Below are 18,884 nucleotides of genomic sequence, written 5' to 3'. Positions count from 1 at the left end.
AGTTTGTCGAGATTCCACCTTGCTGGCGACCCCAAATGCACGACAACCGGGCTCCGCCGATAGTTGGGTAAGTAGTCAGGGGCTACCTGCGGTCACCACGGCGGCCTTCGCTATGATGATGACGCTCGCTTCGCCATCTCATCTCCGTGGCGATGTTTTCAGTCAATACGTTGGTTGTGTCAGTCTTTATTCTGTCAAACATCCATCGATAACAACTAGGGTCCAGCGGCTTGTTTTGCATCCGTCGTATTCATTCTCCAAAAAAAGCCTCCGCGCTAATTCAAAATTCTGGAGATTTTGAACGCCTTGTCATTTCACACGTGATAAGGAACTCTACGGCATCCTCGCAGTTTTCCTGTAGGTGTCTCGACTGTTCCTCGACGTCGGTCTGCTTCCGTGCCGCGAAAAATTAATTTAAATGAAGCAGCTCTTCGACCTGATGGAAAGCACGCTCTAGTAATTATCGCCGGAGCTCTTCAACCTGGCCAGACTTGTGCCGTCCTCATGGAAAGCGCACTATAGAAGGTCCGCCATGTATTATGGGCGAACGGAATACAGCTAATCGCGCACAGCTCGGCGTGTTTGGAGTGCCCCGCTGCTGATCTATCCCCAAGCACTCTGGTTCATTCTGATTCCCGTTCTCTCGTGAAACACGACTCGGATGGCCAGCCCGACAGCGAAGACGGAGGCAATAAGATTCTTTGCTCTAAAGAAGGTCCCGTCGGTAACCAGGCCAGGGCACAATAATAGCGCGTGAGATCTGGACCGTCAGCTCTGCAACTAGCGCGTGGGCAGCACGGTCGCCTCGGGGAAGCATCTTCATTCAGGAGTGGCCATGGAGACTGCGAATGGTAATGACGGCGTTCCCTTGCGTTCCTCGTGTATCACCAGCGATTATAGCAGACCCTCGTCGTTACCGTCGCCGTTCGAGCGGTCGTAGACGGTGGTGGGCAGGAGCAATCTTATCTGGAGGATGATCAGTGATGTTCGTTGGGGGTGGACGTAGGCGGTGGTGCCTTAGCTTGCTGCCTCGGCCCCTGTTCGCGTATGAGAAGCACGGACTTGGTCTCGGACGGCCGAGTCAGATTTCCTTCTCGATCTCGCATGTCAGATGCTTTCTAGGCAGCGCCGCCACGGAGTTGGAAATTATGCGATTAATGTGCCGGAAGCTTCTGTATTAGGCAATCATGAGCGTCGTTCCTGAAGAAGAATTGGGTATTACGCGAAACTTCAGTTGCCATCAGCCTGCCACTTCCCACCGACCACGGTAGTCGGGCGCATTAATACTTTTGTATATTGGGTGAGAAGTCACACAAGAAGGCTTGCATGAGTGCGAGAATGCTCAACTCCGCTGACGTGGGGTATTAGCAACGTGAAAAATTATTTTTGACCCTTGCTGTAGATGAGATGAGGAGCCAAATGTGGTTTGCTGGCGACGCAGCCGACATTTACGCGGAATTGGCACAAACCAACATGGTGACGACAAAAAATGACATCGGGTTCGATCACTACCCTCGGCTACTCTCATATTTCGCTACAATGAAGATCATCGTCAGCTTTCCTTCCCTTATTTTTTCTCCCGACTCCTTCCACCCGCTCCCTCTCTGCCACGCCGGGCTGGGGCGTCAGATGTGCTAAACGCAATTTACGCCTTCACGCCTTCATTCATTCCTTGTCTTGTTAAATACGTTTCCATCTTCGCTGAATGTCCAGTCCCTCCTCGCCGCAACGCACAAACTCTCCGAAGCGCGCGCCTTCACCTTCACCTTCCACCCAGCCGCAATCCTCACGACGCATCGAACACGAGAACAGCCCTGCCACACACCACGAGCCTTCTCCACACCCCTCCTCATATACCGCCACACACGCTCGTGTGCCATTAACCATCCATTCCGCGGATCTTCATTCTGAACCCACTACTTTTGGCCAACCCAGCACTTCTTCGCGCCCTCGACCCCCAGACGACGAACTCAGCCCGCGACCCAGCAAGAAGATGCGCGCAGACCTTCATTCCCCCGAGGAACGTGTTTCCTCCAGCCAATCCGACACCTCCTCACAGAGCGGTATGGCCGACGTCGAGACTGAGCCAGAGAAGGGCCAGCAGTCCGAACCGTCCAACGCCCCTGCCGCCCCTGCCCCTAAGAAGAAGCGCACACGAACTCTGACGACACCGCACCAATCCGCTGTACTACATGCCCTCCTTGCGCAGGTGAGTTGCCATAATTTCTTCGCCAGGGGCGGGGAGGCGCTGATCACGATTTGCCCCCTAGTCTCGATTTCCCACCACCGCCATGCGCGAACAAGTTGGACGTCAAATTGGCCTCAGCGCCCGTAAAGTCCAGGTCAGTACTGTTGTCTCCCCGCCCTTTCGCCACCATGCTGACGCGTACCTTGTAGATCTGGTTCCAAGTAAGGACCATACCAGCGCTTGAATTGTGTCGTACTGACTGATATCTTTCAGAACCAGCGTCAGAAGGCCAGACGTCCTCAAGGCGATAAATCAGCCCCTTTGTCGCGTCCTCCCCAATACGGTCCTTTCTCAAACACACCAGTAGCCACTCCTTCCGCGGGTATCATGTCAATGGGCCCACTGGGCCCTATGTCCCACATCGCGTCTTTCACCTCCTCAGATAGCATGCGTCCGCTGGGCGCGGAGACGAGCCCGCTCGGCCCCGAGCTGTCCGGCCCAGGCATCCCAGGCTTCCACCGCCCAGGTTATGTGTCCAGCGGTTCCTCGAGGGAATTAGATCCCCAGACCTTCATGCGTGGTACCAAGAGTCCAGAGGTCCCCCGTCAGCGTGCCGCGCGGATGACCGACGAGTCCCGCATCCTTCCCGAACTCAGCCACACACAGGGTGGACGCCCTCTAGCGCCCCGCCCTCTCACCGCTCCCGGCGACGATCCTCGGTCCCAGAGCGCACGAGTACTGCCGCCGCTAAACTTCGGCGCTTCAACGCCACCTCGTCGCCCCGCCAACTATGTCTCGCCCACCCTGTACCATCAGACGACGACTAGTTCATCCGGAGCTGGCCCTGGACCTGCCAGCACCAGTAGCGGGCCTCGTTCGGCGGGTCCAGAACCCTCGAGCGCGCCAGCCACGGCCTCGAGCATGCCCCCGCCGTTTGCGCTCCAACCGCAGCCTCAGTGGGACCCACACACGTTCGCTCCGTATACGCCACCCCAGTTCTCTTGGACTGAGTCTTCGCGCCGGCGTCCTTCGGTGCGATGGAGTTACTCCGCCGTCGTTGGGAGTCCCCGCTCTAGTAGCGCTTACGTCTCCAGCAGCACTCCCCACTCGCCCAATCACCCTCATCCGTACCCAAGACGGCCCCGCGAAGGCTCGGAGGATGAGGGCCAGGAACGACGCTGATGTCACGCGTGCCGTCCTTGCTTCTCGCACCATTCACATGCTACGATCCATTTTTCACGCTCAGTACACGAAGTCAACACGATGATCCCCGTTCCATTTTCGATATCCCTCCGCGCGCTCTTTACCTCACAATCGTACTCTTGCATTTAATCACCGGTCATTTGACGCTTTCGTTATCTTGTTGTCTGCTACAGCTACATTACCGCATTTGCGCATCTCTCACAATTAACCCCAGAGACTTAATTCACGGAACACACCCGCATCCTTCTAATCCAGTTACAGTCAACAGTGTTGTTTTATCTCTGTACCGTCCTTTCCTTAGACGACAAAGTTCGTGATAACTATCTTTATCGCATCTCTAGTTATTCTAGCCTACCGAACCTTATACATCTCCTTACCCGAAGCATCTACTAATATACCTCGTAAATACAACTGTATAGTACAAACCACCCTCCCGGCGTGCAATCCATTTTGCCGACTTTCCAGGGATTCGTGACAACTAGCAGCGTGGCCGAATGCAATTTTCACCGACCAACCGGGGACAAGACCGCGTGGAAGAGAGCGAAGAACACTTCTACGTTCGACGGCCCACAAGGCTGGCTCTCAATGCCTGTTCTCTGTGCGAGGTGGTTGCATCGCCATCGCCATCGCCACCGTGAACAATGCCTCCGGATGTACCCTCTGAGGCGACGTACCTGCGGTCTGTTGAGCCTGCCGCCTGGTCATCACCGGCCCTGATAATTGCCGTCGATCCAGCAGCACGACCGCCGGCATGCGCAGAGGGTGTCCGCCTCCCGGCCTTGAGCGAGCTGTCAGAATGAAACGGAGATGGTCCTGACGCATTACGTTCTCTTTCCCGGCAGGAAAGCTCCGCGGAATCAGCCGCTGGTATTGGTGGTGGCGCCGGTGCTCCAGCACCCTGCGATGGCGAGCACGGCGCCTGTCGCGGAACAACGCGCTGAAAACGTGTTTCTGAGACCGCCTCATCGTGCGGGCCGAGCCTTCCTCTCCCTCTCTCTGCTTGGAGCCTTTCCTGGAGTCGAGAGCGCCTATCGAGCTGAGATGACGAATACGGTGACGGCAGGAGTGAATTGTCGTCAACGAGAAACGTGTCGCCGTTGTGACCGCCGAGACTGGCGCCTTTGTCAACCAAAAATGAGGCAGAATCGCTCAGTGGGAACATGGGTGTGGATGCTGAGTGCGACGACGCCGTGCGGACGGTCGAGAGTCTTTCTGGCACCCCGTGGTGCTGCTGGATATGGCTCGTTCCCGGTTGGGGTGTTTGTGACATCACGTTTGGAACAAACATTCCATGTTCGTCGGCGCCAGTGTCTTCATCACCAAATTGAAGTGTTAGTCCAGGATCAGCCTCGTGCCACGACCCCACATATGAAGGAGGCGAAAGACGAGTGCTGCGCTGCAGTAAACCATTATCAGGACCAGGAGGAGGATCGGAAAGTCTGGCTAAAAGGGAAGGGACGTTGCTTTGTGTGGGAGATAATTTTAGCGACGTCTCATGGTTGGGTTGTCCGTCGCCATGTCGGAGTCGCTCGTGCCAGCGTCCAGCAGCCGGCTGCGCGACTCGGTCGTTGACTCGAGACTCCTTCTCTGCAGCCGATCCAGACCTCGACAGATGCGCTTCAACCAACTGTCGCAGGGTAGAATGACGAGGAGTTCTGCGCCCTTCCGTTGTGAGGCGAGCTAAAGCGGCTGATGGTTCTCGACCATGCCCAGATAAAGTAGCGCGGAGAACACTGTCGATAGGATCACCATTTGGGCCAGTGGCCGCCGTGGAGATGGTACTATCGGCGTTGGTAACTGCCTCCCCCTTTGGAGTAAGCCGCGTTTCTGACACAGGTTTGTCGGAGACGTCCATCGCCCTCAAATGTGGATCCCGAGACACGAGGCACGAGAGTTCATCCCCATAGCCCTGGCCCAGTTGATCCACAGAATGTTCCCTAGCTTTTCCCTTATCCTTAGCTCTCTGTAACCGGTCAATGTTATCCTCGGCGCGAGTCTGAGTGCTGCTACCCTGTGCAGGACCAGGGGTGGCATCGGACGCACGGTCAGAGCGTGGGGAATGGTGTGAGTGAATGTTACGTTCTTCAGGACGGTCTCGATGGCTAGCTTGGCCCTCCTGACCGGTAGATCGAGGCCTCAAATTGCCAGATAGAGTTACGCTTGCAACATAAATTCCCTCAAAGCCGTGTGACCCTTCTTGGTTTATGAAGGATGGCGGGGATTGTGAACGTGACAAACTAGACCTCTCCGAAGAGGAATCGGGTGTCCGTGAGTGGGACGCACGTCCTTCACGCCACCTATGGCTTCGATCCGGTTCCACAGGAGGTGCTAGGTCAGCTGGGATGTCGTACTATTGTCTTGATTCAGCAGAACTTTAATCATCATTCAAGATAAGGTACACACCTGAACCGCCGAATCATATACGTTTAGATCCCGGAAGGGGCTCCGCAGATAGCAATAAATTTCTGCGAAACAGGGTCTCAGAAGGTTTGCGCCGAAACGACCCAATTTACACATACCATGAGCGAAATGTTCCGCATTCTCGTGGCGATTGCCTTCGATATACGGAGCGTCCATGTCTAGAAACTCGGCCACCAACTTAATTGCTGACTCAGACCGGATGTCAATTGATTTCATTAAGGAGATGGTAAACGTGGTCAGAAACTAGAAACAGTGAGAATCACCAAGATGCCTTGTTAACTTCATCGAACGAGGGCAACAATAGAGGCGAGTACGCGTTTTTGCTTACCTCAATATCCAGGTCGGGCCAAACTCGTAGCTCGCGTCGCAGGAAAGCCGTCATGCGACTGATGAGGTCCGGCGAACTCGCGAATTGCGCGGGAGTAGGGAAAGGACGATAGCGAGTGAACGAATTAGACGCCACGTGCTAGAGAACGTTGTGTTTGAGACGAGACCTTAACTGCAAGGATGTGGAATATGACTACAGCACCTTAGCATATAGGAGGTGACTATAGATCCACCTCCTTCGAGCAACAGCTCTCTCTAACTGATCCGCTTCACCGGATGCCTGCCGCGCTCTTTGGCCCCATCGACGGTCTCTTCGCGGCAAGTTCCGAGAACGGCCGCGGCCATGCACCTGGGCTGGAGCAGAAGGACGTGGTGATGTCCGTAGTGGAGGGAGGAAGTGCTTTTGGTAGTCATAGTTGGACCGAATGCGGTGAATCAGGTAATCGCCAATAGCTTGGGAGCACAACGGGCATTTGCGAGATTGCTCTAGTGAATCAAGGGTAGACAATGTGTTTAATCAATAGTGCGGAACCTACTTACCGGTCCAGATCAAGATGCACTCAAAGCAAAACTCATGCGAACAGGTAGGGATGACAGTTGTATCCGCTTTGGAGTGCAAGCATATGCTACAGTGATCTTCATCTAATGATTGGACCTCGTCTTGCAGCTGAGGCTGTTGTATGACATCGTCTAAAGACGGCGAGTGTTCAAGTTTGATTCGCTTGCTGGAATGGGGTTCGTCGTCCATACGGGCTGCAGGGTGACGGAGTCGTTGACGAGCGCCGAGAAAAGGTCGATCAAGCCATTTGCAAAACCCGGCATCCGACGCCGGCCCGAAAGTGGCTGACGTAATGCATCTCGGTCGGCTAAACCGGATCGGTCCACTGCCACGTGGAGGCACAAACCTTGAAATCGCCAAACTGTCGGAGACTACCGGTTGTTTGCCAGTCGTCTTACCCTGCAAGGCCCAGATCGTTGACCCTAGATCCACAAAACTATGCACAGCCATTTGTAGAACAAAGGTCTCCAGTTTGCCTTGCGATTCTCGTTTCACAGAACCTGTTGTCAACACGCGCTCTTGACAATTTACATAAACTTGTCAGGAGTATCCGCAGCGGTTTGATAGATTTTCAGGATGCAATAAATTGTGATTGACAAGGGCACACGGGCCGAGTACCTCCAAGGGTATCATCCGTCATATATGTTCGGGCCCGCACGACGTGGTCGAAAAGTATTTGCCACCGAAAATTTGTAGAGTACAGTACTACATACTACTATTGACACCCCGGGCCCCGGTCGAGTACTCCCCAACTGATACGTCGTGATAATTTGCGATAACTCAGCCCTTTCCCTTAACGCCACGCCCCGAGTGGCTCAAAGGTTTGAGATGATGGCGTTGAGCTTTTGGTGGATGATATGCTCCGCAGTGTGGGATCCGGCTAGAGCTGAAGCTGAAGAGCAATCATCAGAGCAACTATTGTGTTATCCTGTTATTATTTTGAGGGTATCATAGTTACTGTTGCACTGCGCGTCTTGTATTTCCACAGATTTCGAGTCATGAGATATGGTGTGCAAGGTAATGAGCGCTCACACAGAGTTGACGGCTAAGATCATATATGTAAAGCCGAGCCGGCATAGTCATTACCTGTCCCATTCCGAGCTAACTCCGCTATGCTCCGCTGCTTGAAATCAGTGCTGTATTTCGATATTTGAGTGTCCGAAGTGGGAATAGGTTCAGGCCTTCGGCATTGTTCTGGCAGAAACGCATCATAATCCTCATCTCTCACATTCGCACTAATTATGCTGAAAGAACCAGGACAATAAAATGGGAAAGCGTCGGAGCGGGTGTATTGTAGGATGGAGTCGGAGTGTTGGTACTTATTCAAGCAGAGTCCGCGCGCAGCAGCTCTGCATCTATCATTTTGCGTCTGACGTTGACGTGAAACCGAAATAGCGGGCATTTTCATTTAAATAATATACGTCGACACGATGATAGCATACGACAGCTGTGGCAGTGATTGACATCACCGGGCATCTCACAAGCTCACACCTCAATCCCACCTGTCACTTGTCAGCCTTCCGCTTGTTCTTTCTCCGCCACCGTCAGTTGACCGCCTTCCGCCGTCGCTTTACTCCCAGGAACTGCTCCTGAAGTTCATCGAGAAATCAATCGTCAGTCATGGTACGTTAGTTACAGCCATCAGAGCTCGGCACAGTCGCCACAAGCTACTGACAAGGATGGATCGGTCAATCAGGCTAGCGATACACCATCTCAAGGGACCACATCGGTCTCGTCTTTACCCCCTGAGACGCTCGAGTTCGCTCATCGCGTGTTCGATGCAGCGCGTAACGGCGATTCGGAGTTGTTGCTACGGGCCGTCGACGCGGGCCTCCCCGTCAACATGACGAACGATAAAGGTGCGCATGCTTGTATCAGCAGACCTGTCTCGCTTACCCTTGTGGCTATCCGACACTCCTGCACCCACGACTCTCGTCCTTGATCTCTGATCCGCCGATATCCCTGGCCCTGTTTTATCCAGGCAATACCCTGCTGATGCTTGCTGCGTATGCCGGACATAACGAGCTTGTCGACGGGCTACTTGCTCGTAAAGCCGATCCTGACAGATTGAATGATATGGGCCAATCTATCGTCGCCGGTGCTGTCTTCAAAGGGCACGATGAGATCGTCCGTACTTTAATGAAGGCAGGGGCAAATCCCAGACTCGGCAAGCCAACAGCGATCGAAGCGGCTCACATGTTCAACAAGAAAGAGCTGATGGAAGTTCTCGGGGCAAAGGACAGTGATATCGGGCAGGAGGTGCCAACACCACCCAGCGCTGCTGCGGGCAATTAGTGACTCTGATTTCATTCAAGCATAAATTAGTGACAGTGTATGACATGTAACATATGTAGGTAATTATGCAGAGGAAATAAGCGATATGTACTTAGAATCATCGAAGATACACCCTCCCGGAGTCGTTGCTGTCGTCCCCAAATCCATCAACCTGTACCCATCTCTTTTCCGAGCACCTTCAAGCACTGCTTCGCAAGGATTCGGGCATCGACTTCACTGATGGCATCATCATCACTTGGGCTGCTATGGTCGCCTATCCGTGTCACATTGGTTGTCGCCGACATTTGCGGAACATTCCTTGACGATAACGACACCCAGGTCGATGGCGTCTTCCTCGGGATCGATGCGATCTCGCAAAGGACCGGGTAGAAGTAGAACAGGTGAGCAACCGCCGACCGACGCACGACGTCGGCAACAAGAGCCGAGGGTGGAAGAGAAGCATCCACACCTTTAAAAGAGAACAATGAGCTATCGATGTATGGGGAACAAAGTGAGGAAACATAACGACCGGCTCCGTGAAGCTACCAAGGAACATGTAGAGAGACAAGACTGCAACAACTTACCCGGTTGAGAGGCACTGTTCTCGGTTGGAGAGTCCGATAGAGCGGCCCACAGGGTCCCAGGCCAAAGTCTCGTCTCTAATAGTTTGCGAAGAACGTAAAGAAGTTCGTCCTCGCGAGCCCTGCAATCGACGCATTAGTCGTTTGAGTTGAGGCAATTACGCGGAAATATGCGTCTCCAAAGTGAATGAAAACTCGCCTAGGGAAGGGCAGGTTACCGCGTAGCGCCTCGTCCGCAACATATCCGACCATCGTGGATTTGCACCTGTCGAGCAGGGACGGCAGACAAAGTGCCGCTACCCTCTTTCGAGAAGCGCCGGGTTCTAGATAGATCAGACGGAACGTCGTCAGCACACACGCACATCGACATGGGGATGGCGATATGAATGAAAGAAGCACAAATAGGGCGACGTAGTTTAGATACGAGGATACACGCACCGGTCGTGACGTCGGAGCAGATCAGGAATAACAGATCGAAACACCAGAACGAAAACCTCTCCCGCGGGACGAGCGCGCCAAACGCGGTGCTACCGAAGCCGTCTAGATCGACTTTCTCAAACTCGTGCGAGTCCGGACTCGAGGAAGAAGACGCGGCACCAATAGCGTTCCTTGACCTATTCAATCTCTCGTGCATAGGCGAGTCCGGGAGGGATAAACGTTCTTCCAGCGATGCGTCCTTGTACAGTTGACTGCCTTGGTGGAGGACTTTGGCAAGTTGTGTGATAACGGAGTCCGGCACCTTCGCATCGCCGAGGTGAGGTACGATGTCGATCTCGAGGGAGCTGATGAGAGAGAGGTCAAAGTTCTCTTCAGTCTCCTGAGTTTCGAGTGAAAAGGTCTCCGCCACAGAACTTTATTTCGGGTTTCAGCCAATCATGCGCGGAGCCGCCAACAATGGAGACCGCACCAGTCAGCCAATATTCCCCCTCGGAAAATGTCGATCATTTGCCTCCATATCGCTTCAATGCGTTCCGGCGGCAAATCTATGTCGGCAGCGATGATCGAGAACGGGTGAGCACGGTCCTGAAGCATGGATAAGTGTACTGTACTCACTGTCGCCGAATCCAGAAAGCCGTCGGGCAGCCTCTGTGACAATGCGCAGGAAACACGTCGTGGCAGTCTTCCACAGCGGTGGATCTTTGCCGAACTTCGACGGGGCAGGGCATTCATACTTGAGCTTGATGGGAATCGAGTAGGCCTATATACAATAGTAAGAAGTAAACCCAATCAGTCGCGTGAAAGTTAGAGGTCGGTTTGGAAACTTACCGACAATATTGCCTCCACGGTCCCATCTGAATACACTTCGACGTCATCTTTGAACCTGACGAATAGCTCCACCAGGTATGGCATGACCTTCTTCGCGAGCCCAATGTAAGTCATCTGACGTCGCGACGCCTTCGAAGATGTGGATGAATGATCGGCCTGAATACTGAAGGCAGCCAGGAAGGGCAGTGTGCAGAACTCAGAGAGATCATGCATGACCAGCGAGGGCGATCCCGATCTGGACAAGTCGACGTCTTGGATCGTGTTCATGACCACGCTCTGTTTGTGTGAAGTGGGGGAGTTATTATTTGACTGCGAAGAGAAGGATATGTTTTACCTGGGAGGGGGTAAGCCCATCGATGTCCGGTCTGTATTCCGGCGAGTTCGGGTACGTCAAGACACCTACGGAAAGGATGTCAGAATCGCCTGCCAGACAGGATGCAACAAAGAAAGCCGAGGTCGAGGTCGGCTAAGCCCGACGCTTCAAGAAGCAGCGGAAATCCAACAACATAGAAGAGAAAGCATGCAACATACCCTTCAGAATCTCCATAAGCCTCGTCAACCGCTCCAACGGCCATTCCTCTCTCGTCAGCGCCCTGCTCACCACCCGCGTACTCCTTATCACTTCAACGAGTGCGACGAGACTTTCCTGCGAGAACGCTTGAAGCACTTCCTCCAGCGGTGCATTCGCAGACCGCATCTTCCCACCCTGCAAAACCGCGCCGCCAACTGTGTCGCACGCCTCCCAGGCCTGAAGCCACGCGTCTGCGACCTTCTTCCTCGTTTCCTCCGGGTAGCCCTCCGAGCCCGAAGAAGATTGTGAGGGGCGAGGTAGAGCCTTGACAGCCTGCTCAAGACACAACAACGCAGGCGCGCTGAGCGATCGGCGGTCAAGCAGGACCGTGTCCTGCACATGCCGGACGAACACCTGCCACGCGCGAGCGAACGAGCCAAGTCTGACGAGATGCGCAGGGAGGAACTCGGCCATGATCGCGCCGATGCTCTGCAGCGCGAGCGCCTTCGAGTCGTCCCACGCCTTCTCGCGCTCGCGATCCGAACTACTGGCATCCTCCGGTATCGTTGCCATACCGGACGCGAGCGTAGGGGTTGGAGGAGACACAGGGGCGTCATGGGTCTCCAGGGCCCGCCGGGTTTCATTCGAGAGCGCGTCAAGGAGCGGGAACGTGATTTTCCACACGCACTCGTCCCACGTATCGTCGCCCAGCGTGGCGCCATACAGCTGCATGGCCCTGAACAGCGTCTGGATCGACCCGTTCCGCACCTCCGCTCGCGCGTCCGAGCACAATCCGAGCACCTCCACGAGCAGGTCCATCCATATCGCGCTATACTCCCGTTCCTTGTCCGCGTCTTTCCTCTTCGCCTGGATCGAGTCCGAGACAGACCAAAGCAGGGATTCGGCGGCGGTCAGCGCGATGTTGGTGTCCGCCTGCTTGCCAAACTGGCCCAGCGTGGAGATACACAGCCGGAGATGGTCTGCGGAGAGCAGGGCGATGGCATCGCAGACCAACTTAAGAGACTGGAAAGCGATCTTGACGAGGGTGCTGTATGCTTTTTCGCTCGTATAACCGAGCGGCGACGGTGGAGGTTTGCGTCCGCTTGACGAACCCGCTGAAGGTTCTGCGGCATGTAAAGACAAGGTGATGACAGAGTCCACAGAAAGTGTCCTCGACAGCGAGACAGCCGATGCTGACGAGACCAACCCGGTGGTAGGAGGTTTGCAGACGCTCCCAAGCATCTCGAAGATGGTCTCCCAGCCTACGACAAGGGTATGTCCCGATGCCTGCAAGATCTGATGGAGCGTCTCGAGACCCATCTTCCTTATCTCATTGGCAGTCCCACTCCCGGCCACGAATCCTCCAAATCCTCCGGTTTCTCTGTTTCCACCGCTTGCGGGGAGGATGACCTGCTGCGCTAGCACTGCCAGCACACGCTGTTGCACGTCTGCCTGGAGCTCGCGGTTGGAGGAAATATTGCGTGGAACGACGACGAGGATCTCGTCGAGTATGCGCGCGGCTTGCAGGCGTAGCGCTTCGGGTGCGCCCATATGTCCGAGCACGGATAACAAATGCGTTGTCGTCGTGTTCCATGCGATGTCTGGAGAGCGGTAGATGAGCCGGTGGATGTTCAGCATGGCGATCGTCCCGAGGCGCTCGAGGCCAAAGTCACTCGAACGCTGGCGATGAATTAGTGAGAGCGCACAGGGAATCGAGCAAACCAAGACTCACAGACGTCTTCGGCAAATGGATCCCGCTAACCCTTCTCCGATGAGCATAAGCGCTCTCCGGCGACAGCGTTCCACCTGGGCTCAGCGCCTCCTCATCAACACCCGCCGACCCGAGCCCTGCGCTGTCCGCGGAAGCCGCAGACTGCATCCCGACCATCTCCGCGCTCAGCTTGCACAACGCCTTCGTAAAATCATGGAACGCCCCATCCTCAAGATTCTTCGACGCCTCGAACAGCCGCGTGATCGCATTTTGCACGCCTTCGGCATCCGCGTCTGCCAACAGGGGGTGGCGTGCTTGGCCTTGACCCTGGCCCGGCCCTTCTCCCGGCGAAAGCGACATCGACGCCTTGGACGGTGTAGACGGCATCAAGCTCGCCCTCCTGGATTGTGGCCCCGGAGTCGAGGGACCTGCCGCCCGAGCGCGCAGGACGTAGTCCGCGTTCTGAAGGGTCTCGAGGATCGCGTACCAGCTCTCTCCCAAGCTGCCGGCGAGGAACATTGCGCTGCTGACGAGTGCCTTGAGACATACGAGGTTCCGCTCGCTCAGACCCGGCGCATGCGCCTGACTTGAGCCGAAGCCGAAGCCATCCGCAATGGTGGCCGTTCGGGGTGTGGTAGGTTCTGCCCCAGCGCTTATCCCTCCTCCTCCGGCACCAGAAGAATACGAGTCGAGGCTGGCGACAACCTTCGCAGGCAATGCGAATTTCGCTAAGCTCGTGAACAGAGCATCACGTGGCGTGGAGAGGCCGAGCATGCCCGCCACATTGATGAGCGCTTGATAGGCTGTGAGGACGTCGACGAAGAGTTCGTCTGAGAGGTTCGTCACGATCACGAACGACAGAGCGGCGAGCAGCGCCGGCCAGCCGTTGTCGACAATCGCCCTGACAGTGCGAAGTTGGCGTGCGTTGCCGGTACTGGCGTTGCTCCCACTGCCACCGCCGTTGTTGGTGCTGATAGTCTCATCTTCGGGGAGTGCGTCAACATCGAGCGCACCAGGAGCGCGAACAATAGGCTCGCCGGCACTCCGTGGGCGCTGGACCATGATAGCAGTATACAGAGGTCCAGTGAACGACGCAAGGCCTTCGCACAGCGCGACGATACACTGTACCCCGAGGAGGTAGATGTACGCCTCTGGTATTGGCGGGGCGTCGGCTTTGTCGAGCTGGTCGATACTGATTGGTCGTTAGAGAAGACAGTATTAAAGACCAGGAAGTATGCTCACCACTGCAACTTCATAGCCGCTCCCTGCACACCCAGCCCTCCGCCCGATCCTATCATACCCACAACACCCGAGACAGTCGCGCTCGCCGCGTTCGCGACCATCCCCGCTATACCGCCTCCCACGTCGTAAATCCCACCCGAGCCTGACGTCGAGACGTTCTCGGAAGAGTGTGAGGACACGCCAATGCCAAACATCTGCGAGCTGACACCCAAAATGGCCGGCTTCTCGGTGACAAGGCGCTTGAGCGTCGTGAGGAGAGACGCGAACACCTTTGAAGCGCCCGAGCTTGCCGTTGGCGTATTCGGATCTTGCGACGGTGGTGGCTGCAGGGCGTCATAACGGTCCCAGATGTTCCGTATCAGCTCTGCGTCGCTGCACAGCCTGTTTCCGAGGTTCAGTGTCCAGCACCAACCGAAGCACAAACGACAAAGGATGGCCTATAGTGTGGACTGCCCCACTCACCCTCGGATAACCTCCATCGCAAGCACGCGTACCCATGGCCTCTGCGCCGGATGATCTGACCCGTCTGACTCGTCGCCAACCATGCGGATGAGGAGCATGAGAAACACCTCTGCCTCAGTTTGCAGTTCGTGGGAGAATTGCTTGAGGAGAAGGAAGACGACGCGTGTACACCGGAGTGTGAGTGGGAAGACGTGTCGATCCGAGAGAGATTTGAGAAGGAGGGGACAGAGGAGGTGTTGGAGGAGAAGTAGAAGTTCTGAGCGCTTTGTGACGCCCAAGGTCAGGTGTGATTGTCAAGGTCAATGAGTGGATTACACACCTTGCGGAATAAATCATGGTAATTTGTGAGTACACTCTCAATCAATTCCAGTGCGAAGGTCTTGTGGAGATGGTCGAGCTTGAGAAAATGCGGACGCTCCGAGTTCGCGAGCAGGCAGAGGTCCTCGAAGACGGAGTACGTGTCTCGCGCGTAGGGACCCAGGAGACGCATCGTGCCGTCAGGTAGGACGGTGTCGATCTGGGAGTTGGGTGTCTCTTCTTGTCGATCTTCGGTCACCATCTTGTCGACGACGAACATGACAAGTTGACGGAGGGTGGCTGCGGCTGTTGAGGACACGACGGCGATACGCGAGTCTTGCAGTTTGAAGCAAAGGAGCAACGCCTGAATAACCACATAGAAGCGGATCAGCCAAAAGTGTGTCAGCAAGATGATGCGCAGTGTGGGTATATGCGAGACGAACATCACCGAGCTGAACGCCGTGGACGGAAGGGTAGTTGGTGATGAGGGATACAAGCGTCTGAAGGATACGGAGCTGGATGTCTACGCCTTGACTCATGGCGTCCGTCATAGTTTCAATTATTGCGGGCACAGCGGAGAGTGGGACTGCTCTCATAGCGATGAGTCGCTGGAGGGAACCGAGGGATATGGCGACGACTTTGGCGTTCTTGGTTGCGCAGCCCATAAACACGGGTCGGAGGAGATCGCCTGCATGAGGGCTATCTGATGGTATACGTGGATAAGAGAGTAGCCGAGGTCATACGAGGGAAAGGCGTGGGGTTGGGGTACGAGGACTGACCCGGGGAGAGTCCGGCGGTTGCATACTCTGGCGAGGAGCGTAGGATGGCTAGCGACTTCTCCGCTGCCTACGGTAGGTGGATTGTAAGAGTAAGGTTGAATGAAAGATGTTATAGCTTGCCTCTCTGATCTCCGGATGCTTCCTCCTGGACTCACTGGCCAAAGACTGCGATGGTGAGAGTGTGCATGTCAGGGAGCGGGTTGGCTGATACTGAACTGGCGACTGACCTGAAGCTCTGTAACCAGAAAGGTAAGAGAGCTCATGTTACTCCTCCAGAACAGCTTTCAGGTTTCCGTGACACGTATCAGAGCAAATTGAGGGGCGAAGGGCCGACTTGCACTGAAGAGTGCGTCAGGGATATGGGTGGATGTATGCGCGCAGTCTTCCCTGCCCGGCTCGGCGTCAATAGAAAGCGAAGACACCGCCACCATCTGCCTCCTTTGTCGTGACCTTTGTCTGACCTTTTCTAAGGTCCACTACTTTAATCGATGGATATTGACGTTCCTCTTCCACGAGACTTCACGAGGGCGGGGAGTTTCAGGTCGACAGCCTTCCTACAGCCAAGATACCTCAGACCTATCTTCCCCTTCCTCTCTCGCGTGTCTCACCATGTCACCCCAGCCAGATCACGTTGACCACCTCTTCTCCCGGCCCTCCGTGTACGAGACCCTCTTTTCCATGCTCTCCCCGAGGGAGTCGATCCAAGTTTCGCGATCCTGTCAAGCTGCTCACGACGCCTACTTGAACTTCACTCATCGCGCCTACGACATCAACCGCCACCTCTTCTACTTCTTCTCCGACCCCGTAGCCTTCCGCTCCCTCCAAGCTCGCACCGGGACATTGATATCGGGTTCCGATGCACTGCAGTTTCTGGAGAGGACCGTGTATCCTGGGTCCAACCTCAATATCTACACTCACCCCGGTCATACTCTTGAAGTCTTAGATTGGCTAGTCAACGCCGAGGGGTATCGCTACGCGCCCTTTCCACGTCGTCCACGAAACTATCGCGACGATGTCAAGCCATGGGACCCTCAGCAGAGCTCGATGCGATGGAATACATGGGTCCGCGACAACGGTACCGGGGAAAACGGTCTAGGAAAGATCTACCCCTTTACCAAAGTGTCGGGTTACGGAGGCGAGAGGCTGAGAGTGCAGGTCATGGAAGCTCATATGAGTCCTTTCATTGCGATCACTTCATTCTACTCCAGTATGTTCCCTCTAGAATTGGCTTCGATCTCTTTGGCTCAGCTACTGTGCAGCCTGTACGATGAATATCATCGCGTTCGACTGCGCATACTCCCTATATCCCGTTCAGACCTTCGAAGATCGAGAAACTCTCGTGACGTCGAAGGAGATCGACAAATCCCACATTGACAAGTACACCCGTAGAGGCTGGAGCGTCGTCCGAGTGCCGTTCTGCCCCGCCGACGCCCGCTACAAGACATCGAGATGGCAACCTGCTGCATTCCGAACGCCGCTAGATTCGAGGACCTGGAGAGTTCGCCTGGACATGACCGGCGTCGAAACGCGCCCATCCCTAAATCCCCCTCCCTTGTCCACTAGCCTCCCATGGGACCCTGTCGTAGCGAACAGTTGGGAGCTCAATACCCTGGATGCATGCCAGAAAGGCGCTGCTTTGCCCGATCACTCGGACTGTACTCAGCCGGCGATGACTTGTCATCACTCGCAGCTTCACTCTGGGTTCTTCCGCTATACCTACGCTGTCGCCGATGCTGCCCTCCCGATGTTCATAGACCAGTACGGCAACGATGATATACGTAGGAATCCTCAGGCATGGTGAGCCCTTATGCAAGCTTGTCCTAGTTGTAGATGAGTTCTCTTATTACCCGGGGTTTTCAGGCTCGACGCAGAGTTTCCGAGATATGTTCAAAAAGCGCTCGGCGAGCTCTTTCGGATGTCAGGAGGAGACACATTTCCTGCGATCAGCGAGCAGATGGCCTACCTGTCTAACTTGCGTACGTCTCGCTTTCCAAATGTGACCTTATGTATCTCGTCTTATCTAACCTCATCTAAGTCCCAAATCGCCAAGCGTCATCCTCGTCCATGCAGCAACCCATATCTGTCTCGACGCCGTCTCCAGCACCCCTATCTCGGCCATCGCAGATCACTCCCGATAGCCGCACCTCGAACGCACCTTCATTGAAGCATAATCTTGCACAAGCGCTGCCTCGCCTTCGGGGCATGTTCGAGTAACTCTGTCATTGGACCTTGGTTTACGTTGTGTCAGTCTCATGTTTATAGCCATCGAACTTCGTCCATCCCTTCTTTCGCCCGTTCTCCTGTATCTATCATTGTTCAAACTTCGAAGTCAATGGTAATTTCTTTAGCACCTGTGCACTTCTAACACTGAGACCATTCATTTTCGTATACGCTGATCATAACGTTGACCAGGATGATCCCTATGCTGCTAAAAGCTCTTGAAGGTAGCGGCTTCCTCCACGGTGTTCCATCGCTCCCTTCCTTTCATCTATCCATAGCTTGGCATGTCGCGCCGGCCGGGCTCCGTTTATCAGATCTTGTCATTGATACCGGCTCTTAAGACCGTTTTGTCTGTGCTCTCTCCGCGAGACAAGGTGTACTCGTCGCTCGCCTGTCACGCTGTTCATGAAACACATCAGGGCTTCACTCGCCGTGCATATAGTATCGCCCACTATCTTTATAGCGTTTCTTCTCCATCCCTTTAGAATACCGCACTGTTGAAGCTCGCATAGGGACGCTGATCGCGGGGGCTTGCACGTTGCAAATCCTGGATAGGACCCTCTACCCGGATCTGACTTGGGCATCTGTACCCGTTCTGACTACATTTTTTTGAGGTCACGGACGGGCTCATCGGGCAGAGGGTTATCGCTATGCCCCTTACCCGCGTCGACCCAAAGTCCCCAAATGGGATCCAGAACGGCCCTTCTTGCCATAGGGCATCTACCTCAGAAATGAAGAAGCTAGCCTCAACAGCGTGGGCGAGGTATACGCCTTCAACAAGGCTTCGAATCAAGCGGACGTAACCCTTCGGGTCTGCGAATACTTGGCAGCTCAGCACTCACG

General features: G+C 54.9%; 4 protein-coding genes across 4 annotated transcripts; 2 read left to right on the top strand and 2 right to left on the bottom strand.

Moving 5' to 3' along the window:
• Positions 1-1,705: 1,705 nt before the first annotated feature.
• CONPUDRAFT_157187 (uncharacterized protein) lies at positions 1,706-3,370 on the top strand (the record flags this gene model as incomplete). The annotated part of the gene is made up of 4 exons (XM_007774104.1): positions 1,706-2,209; positions 2,271-2,342; positions 2,398-2,409; positions 2,462-3,370. The coding sequence occupies 4 exons, from the start codon at positions 1,706-1,708 to the stop codon at positions 3,368-3,370; spliced, it is 1,497 nt and encodes a 498-aa protein (XP_007772294.1).
• A 574-nt stretch (positions 3,371-3,944) lies between these two features.
• CONPUDRAFT_75758 (uncharacterized protein) lies at positions 3,945-7,148 on the bottom strand (the record flags this gene model as incomplete). Its single annotated transcript, XM_007773726.1, has 8 exons — positions 3,945-5,402; positions 5,435-5,526; positions 5,675-5,741; positions 5,795-5,856; positions 5,911-6,055; positions 6,141-6,278; positions 6,342-6,625; positions 6,680-7,148. 8 exons carry the CDS (start codon positions 7,146-7,148, stop codon positions 3,945-3,947), a joined length of 2,715 nt encoding a protein of 904 aa, XP_007771916.1.
• Positions 7,149-8,384: 1,236 nt separating this feature from the next.
• CONPUDRAFT_146079 (uncharacterized protein) lies at positions 8,385-16,084 on the bottom strand (the record flags this gene model as incomplete). The annotated part of the gene is made up of 16 exons (XM_007774103.1): positions 8,385-9,441; positions 9,557-9,675; positions 9,753-9,876; positions 9,992-10,404; positions 10,461-10,536; positions 10,607-10,751; positions 10,820-11,095; positions 11,154-11,218; positions 11,351-13,010; positions 13,063-14,233; positions 14,284-14,664; positions 14,746-15,008; positions 15,065-15,406; positions 15,486-15,745; positions 15,822-15,888; positions 16,049-16,084. 16 exons carry the CDS (start codon positions 16,082-16,084, stop codon positions 9,140-9,142), a joined length of 5,700 nt encoding a protein of 1,899 aa, XP_007772293.1. The 3' UTR covers positions 8,385-9,139.
• A 346-nt stretch (positions 16,085-16,430) lies between these two features.
• CONPUDRAFT_146078 (uncharacterized protein) lies at positions 16,431-18,374 on the top strand (the record flags this gene model as incomplete). Its single annotated transcript, XM_007774102.1, has 4 exons — positions 16,431-17,028; positions 17,081-17,618; positions 17,682-17,797; positions 17,857-18,374. The coding sequence occupies 4 exons, from the start codon at positions 16,431-16,433 to the stop codon at positions 18,033-18,035; spliced, it is 1,431 nt and encodes a 476-aa protein (XP_007772292.1). The 3' UTR covers positions 18,036-18,374.
• Positions 18,375-18,884: the final 510 nt, after the last annotated feature.

Source organism: Coniophora puteana (assembly GCF_000271625.1).
Source record: "Coniophora puteana RWD-64-598 SS2 unplaced genomic scaffold CONPUscaffold_11, whole genome shotgun sequence".
Classification (NCBI taxonomy): Eukaryota; Fungi; Basidiomycota; class Agaricomycetes; order Boletales; family Coniophoraceae; genus Coniophora; species Coniophora puteana.
The sequence above is the reverse complement of the archived record's forward strand: the minus strand, read 5'-3'. Positions and strand labels throughout refer to the sequence as shown.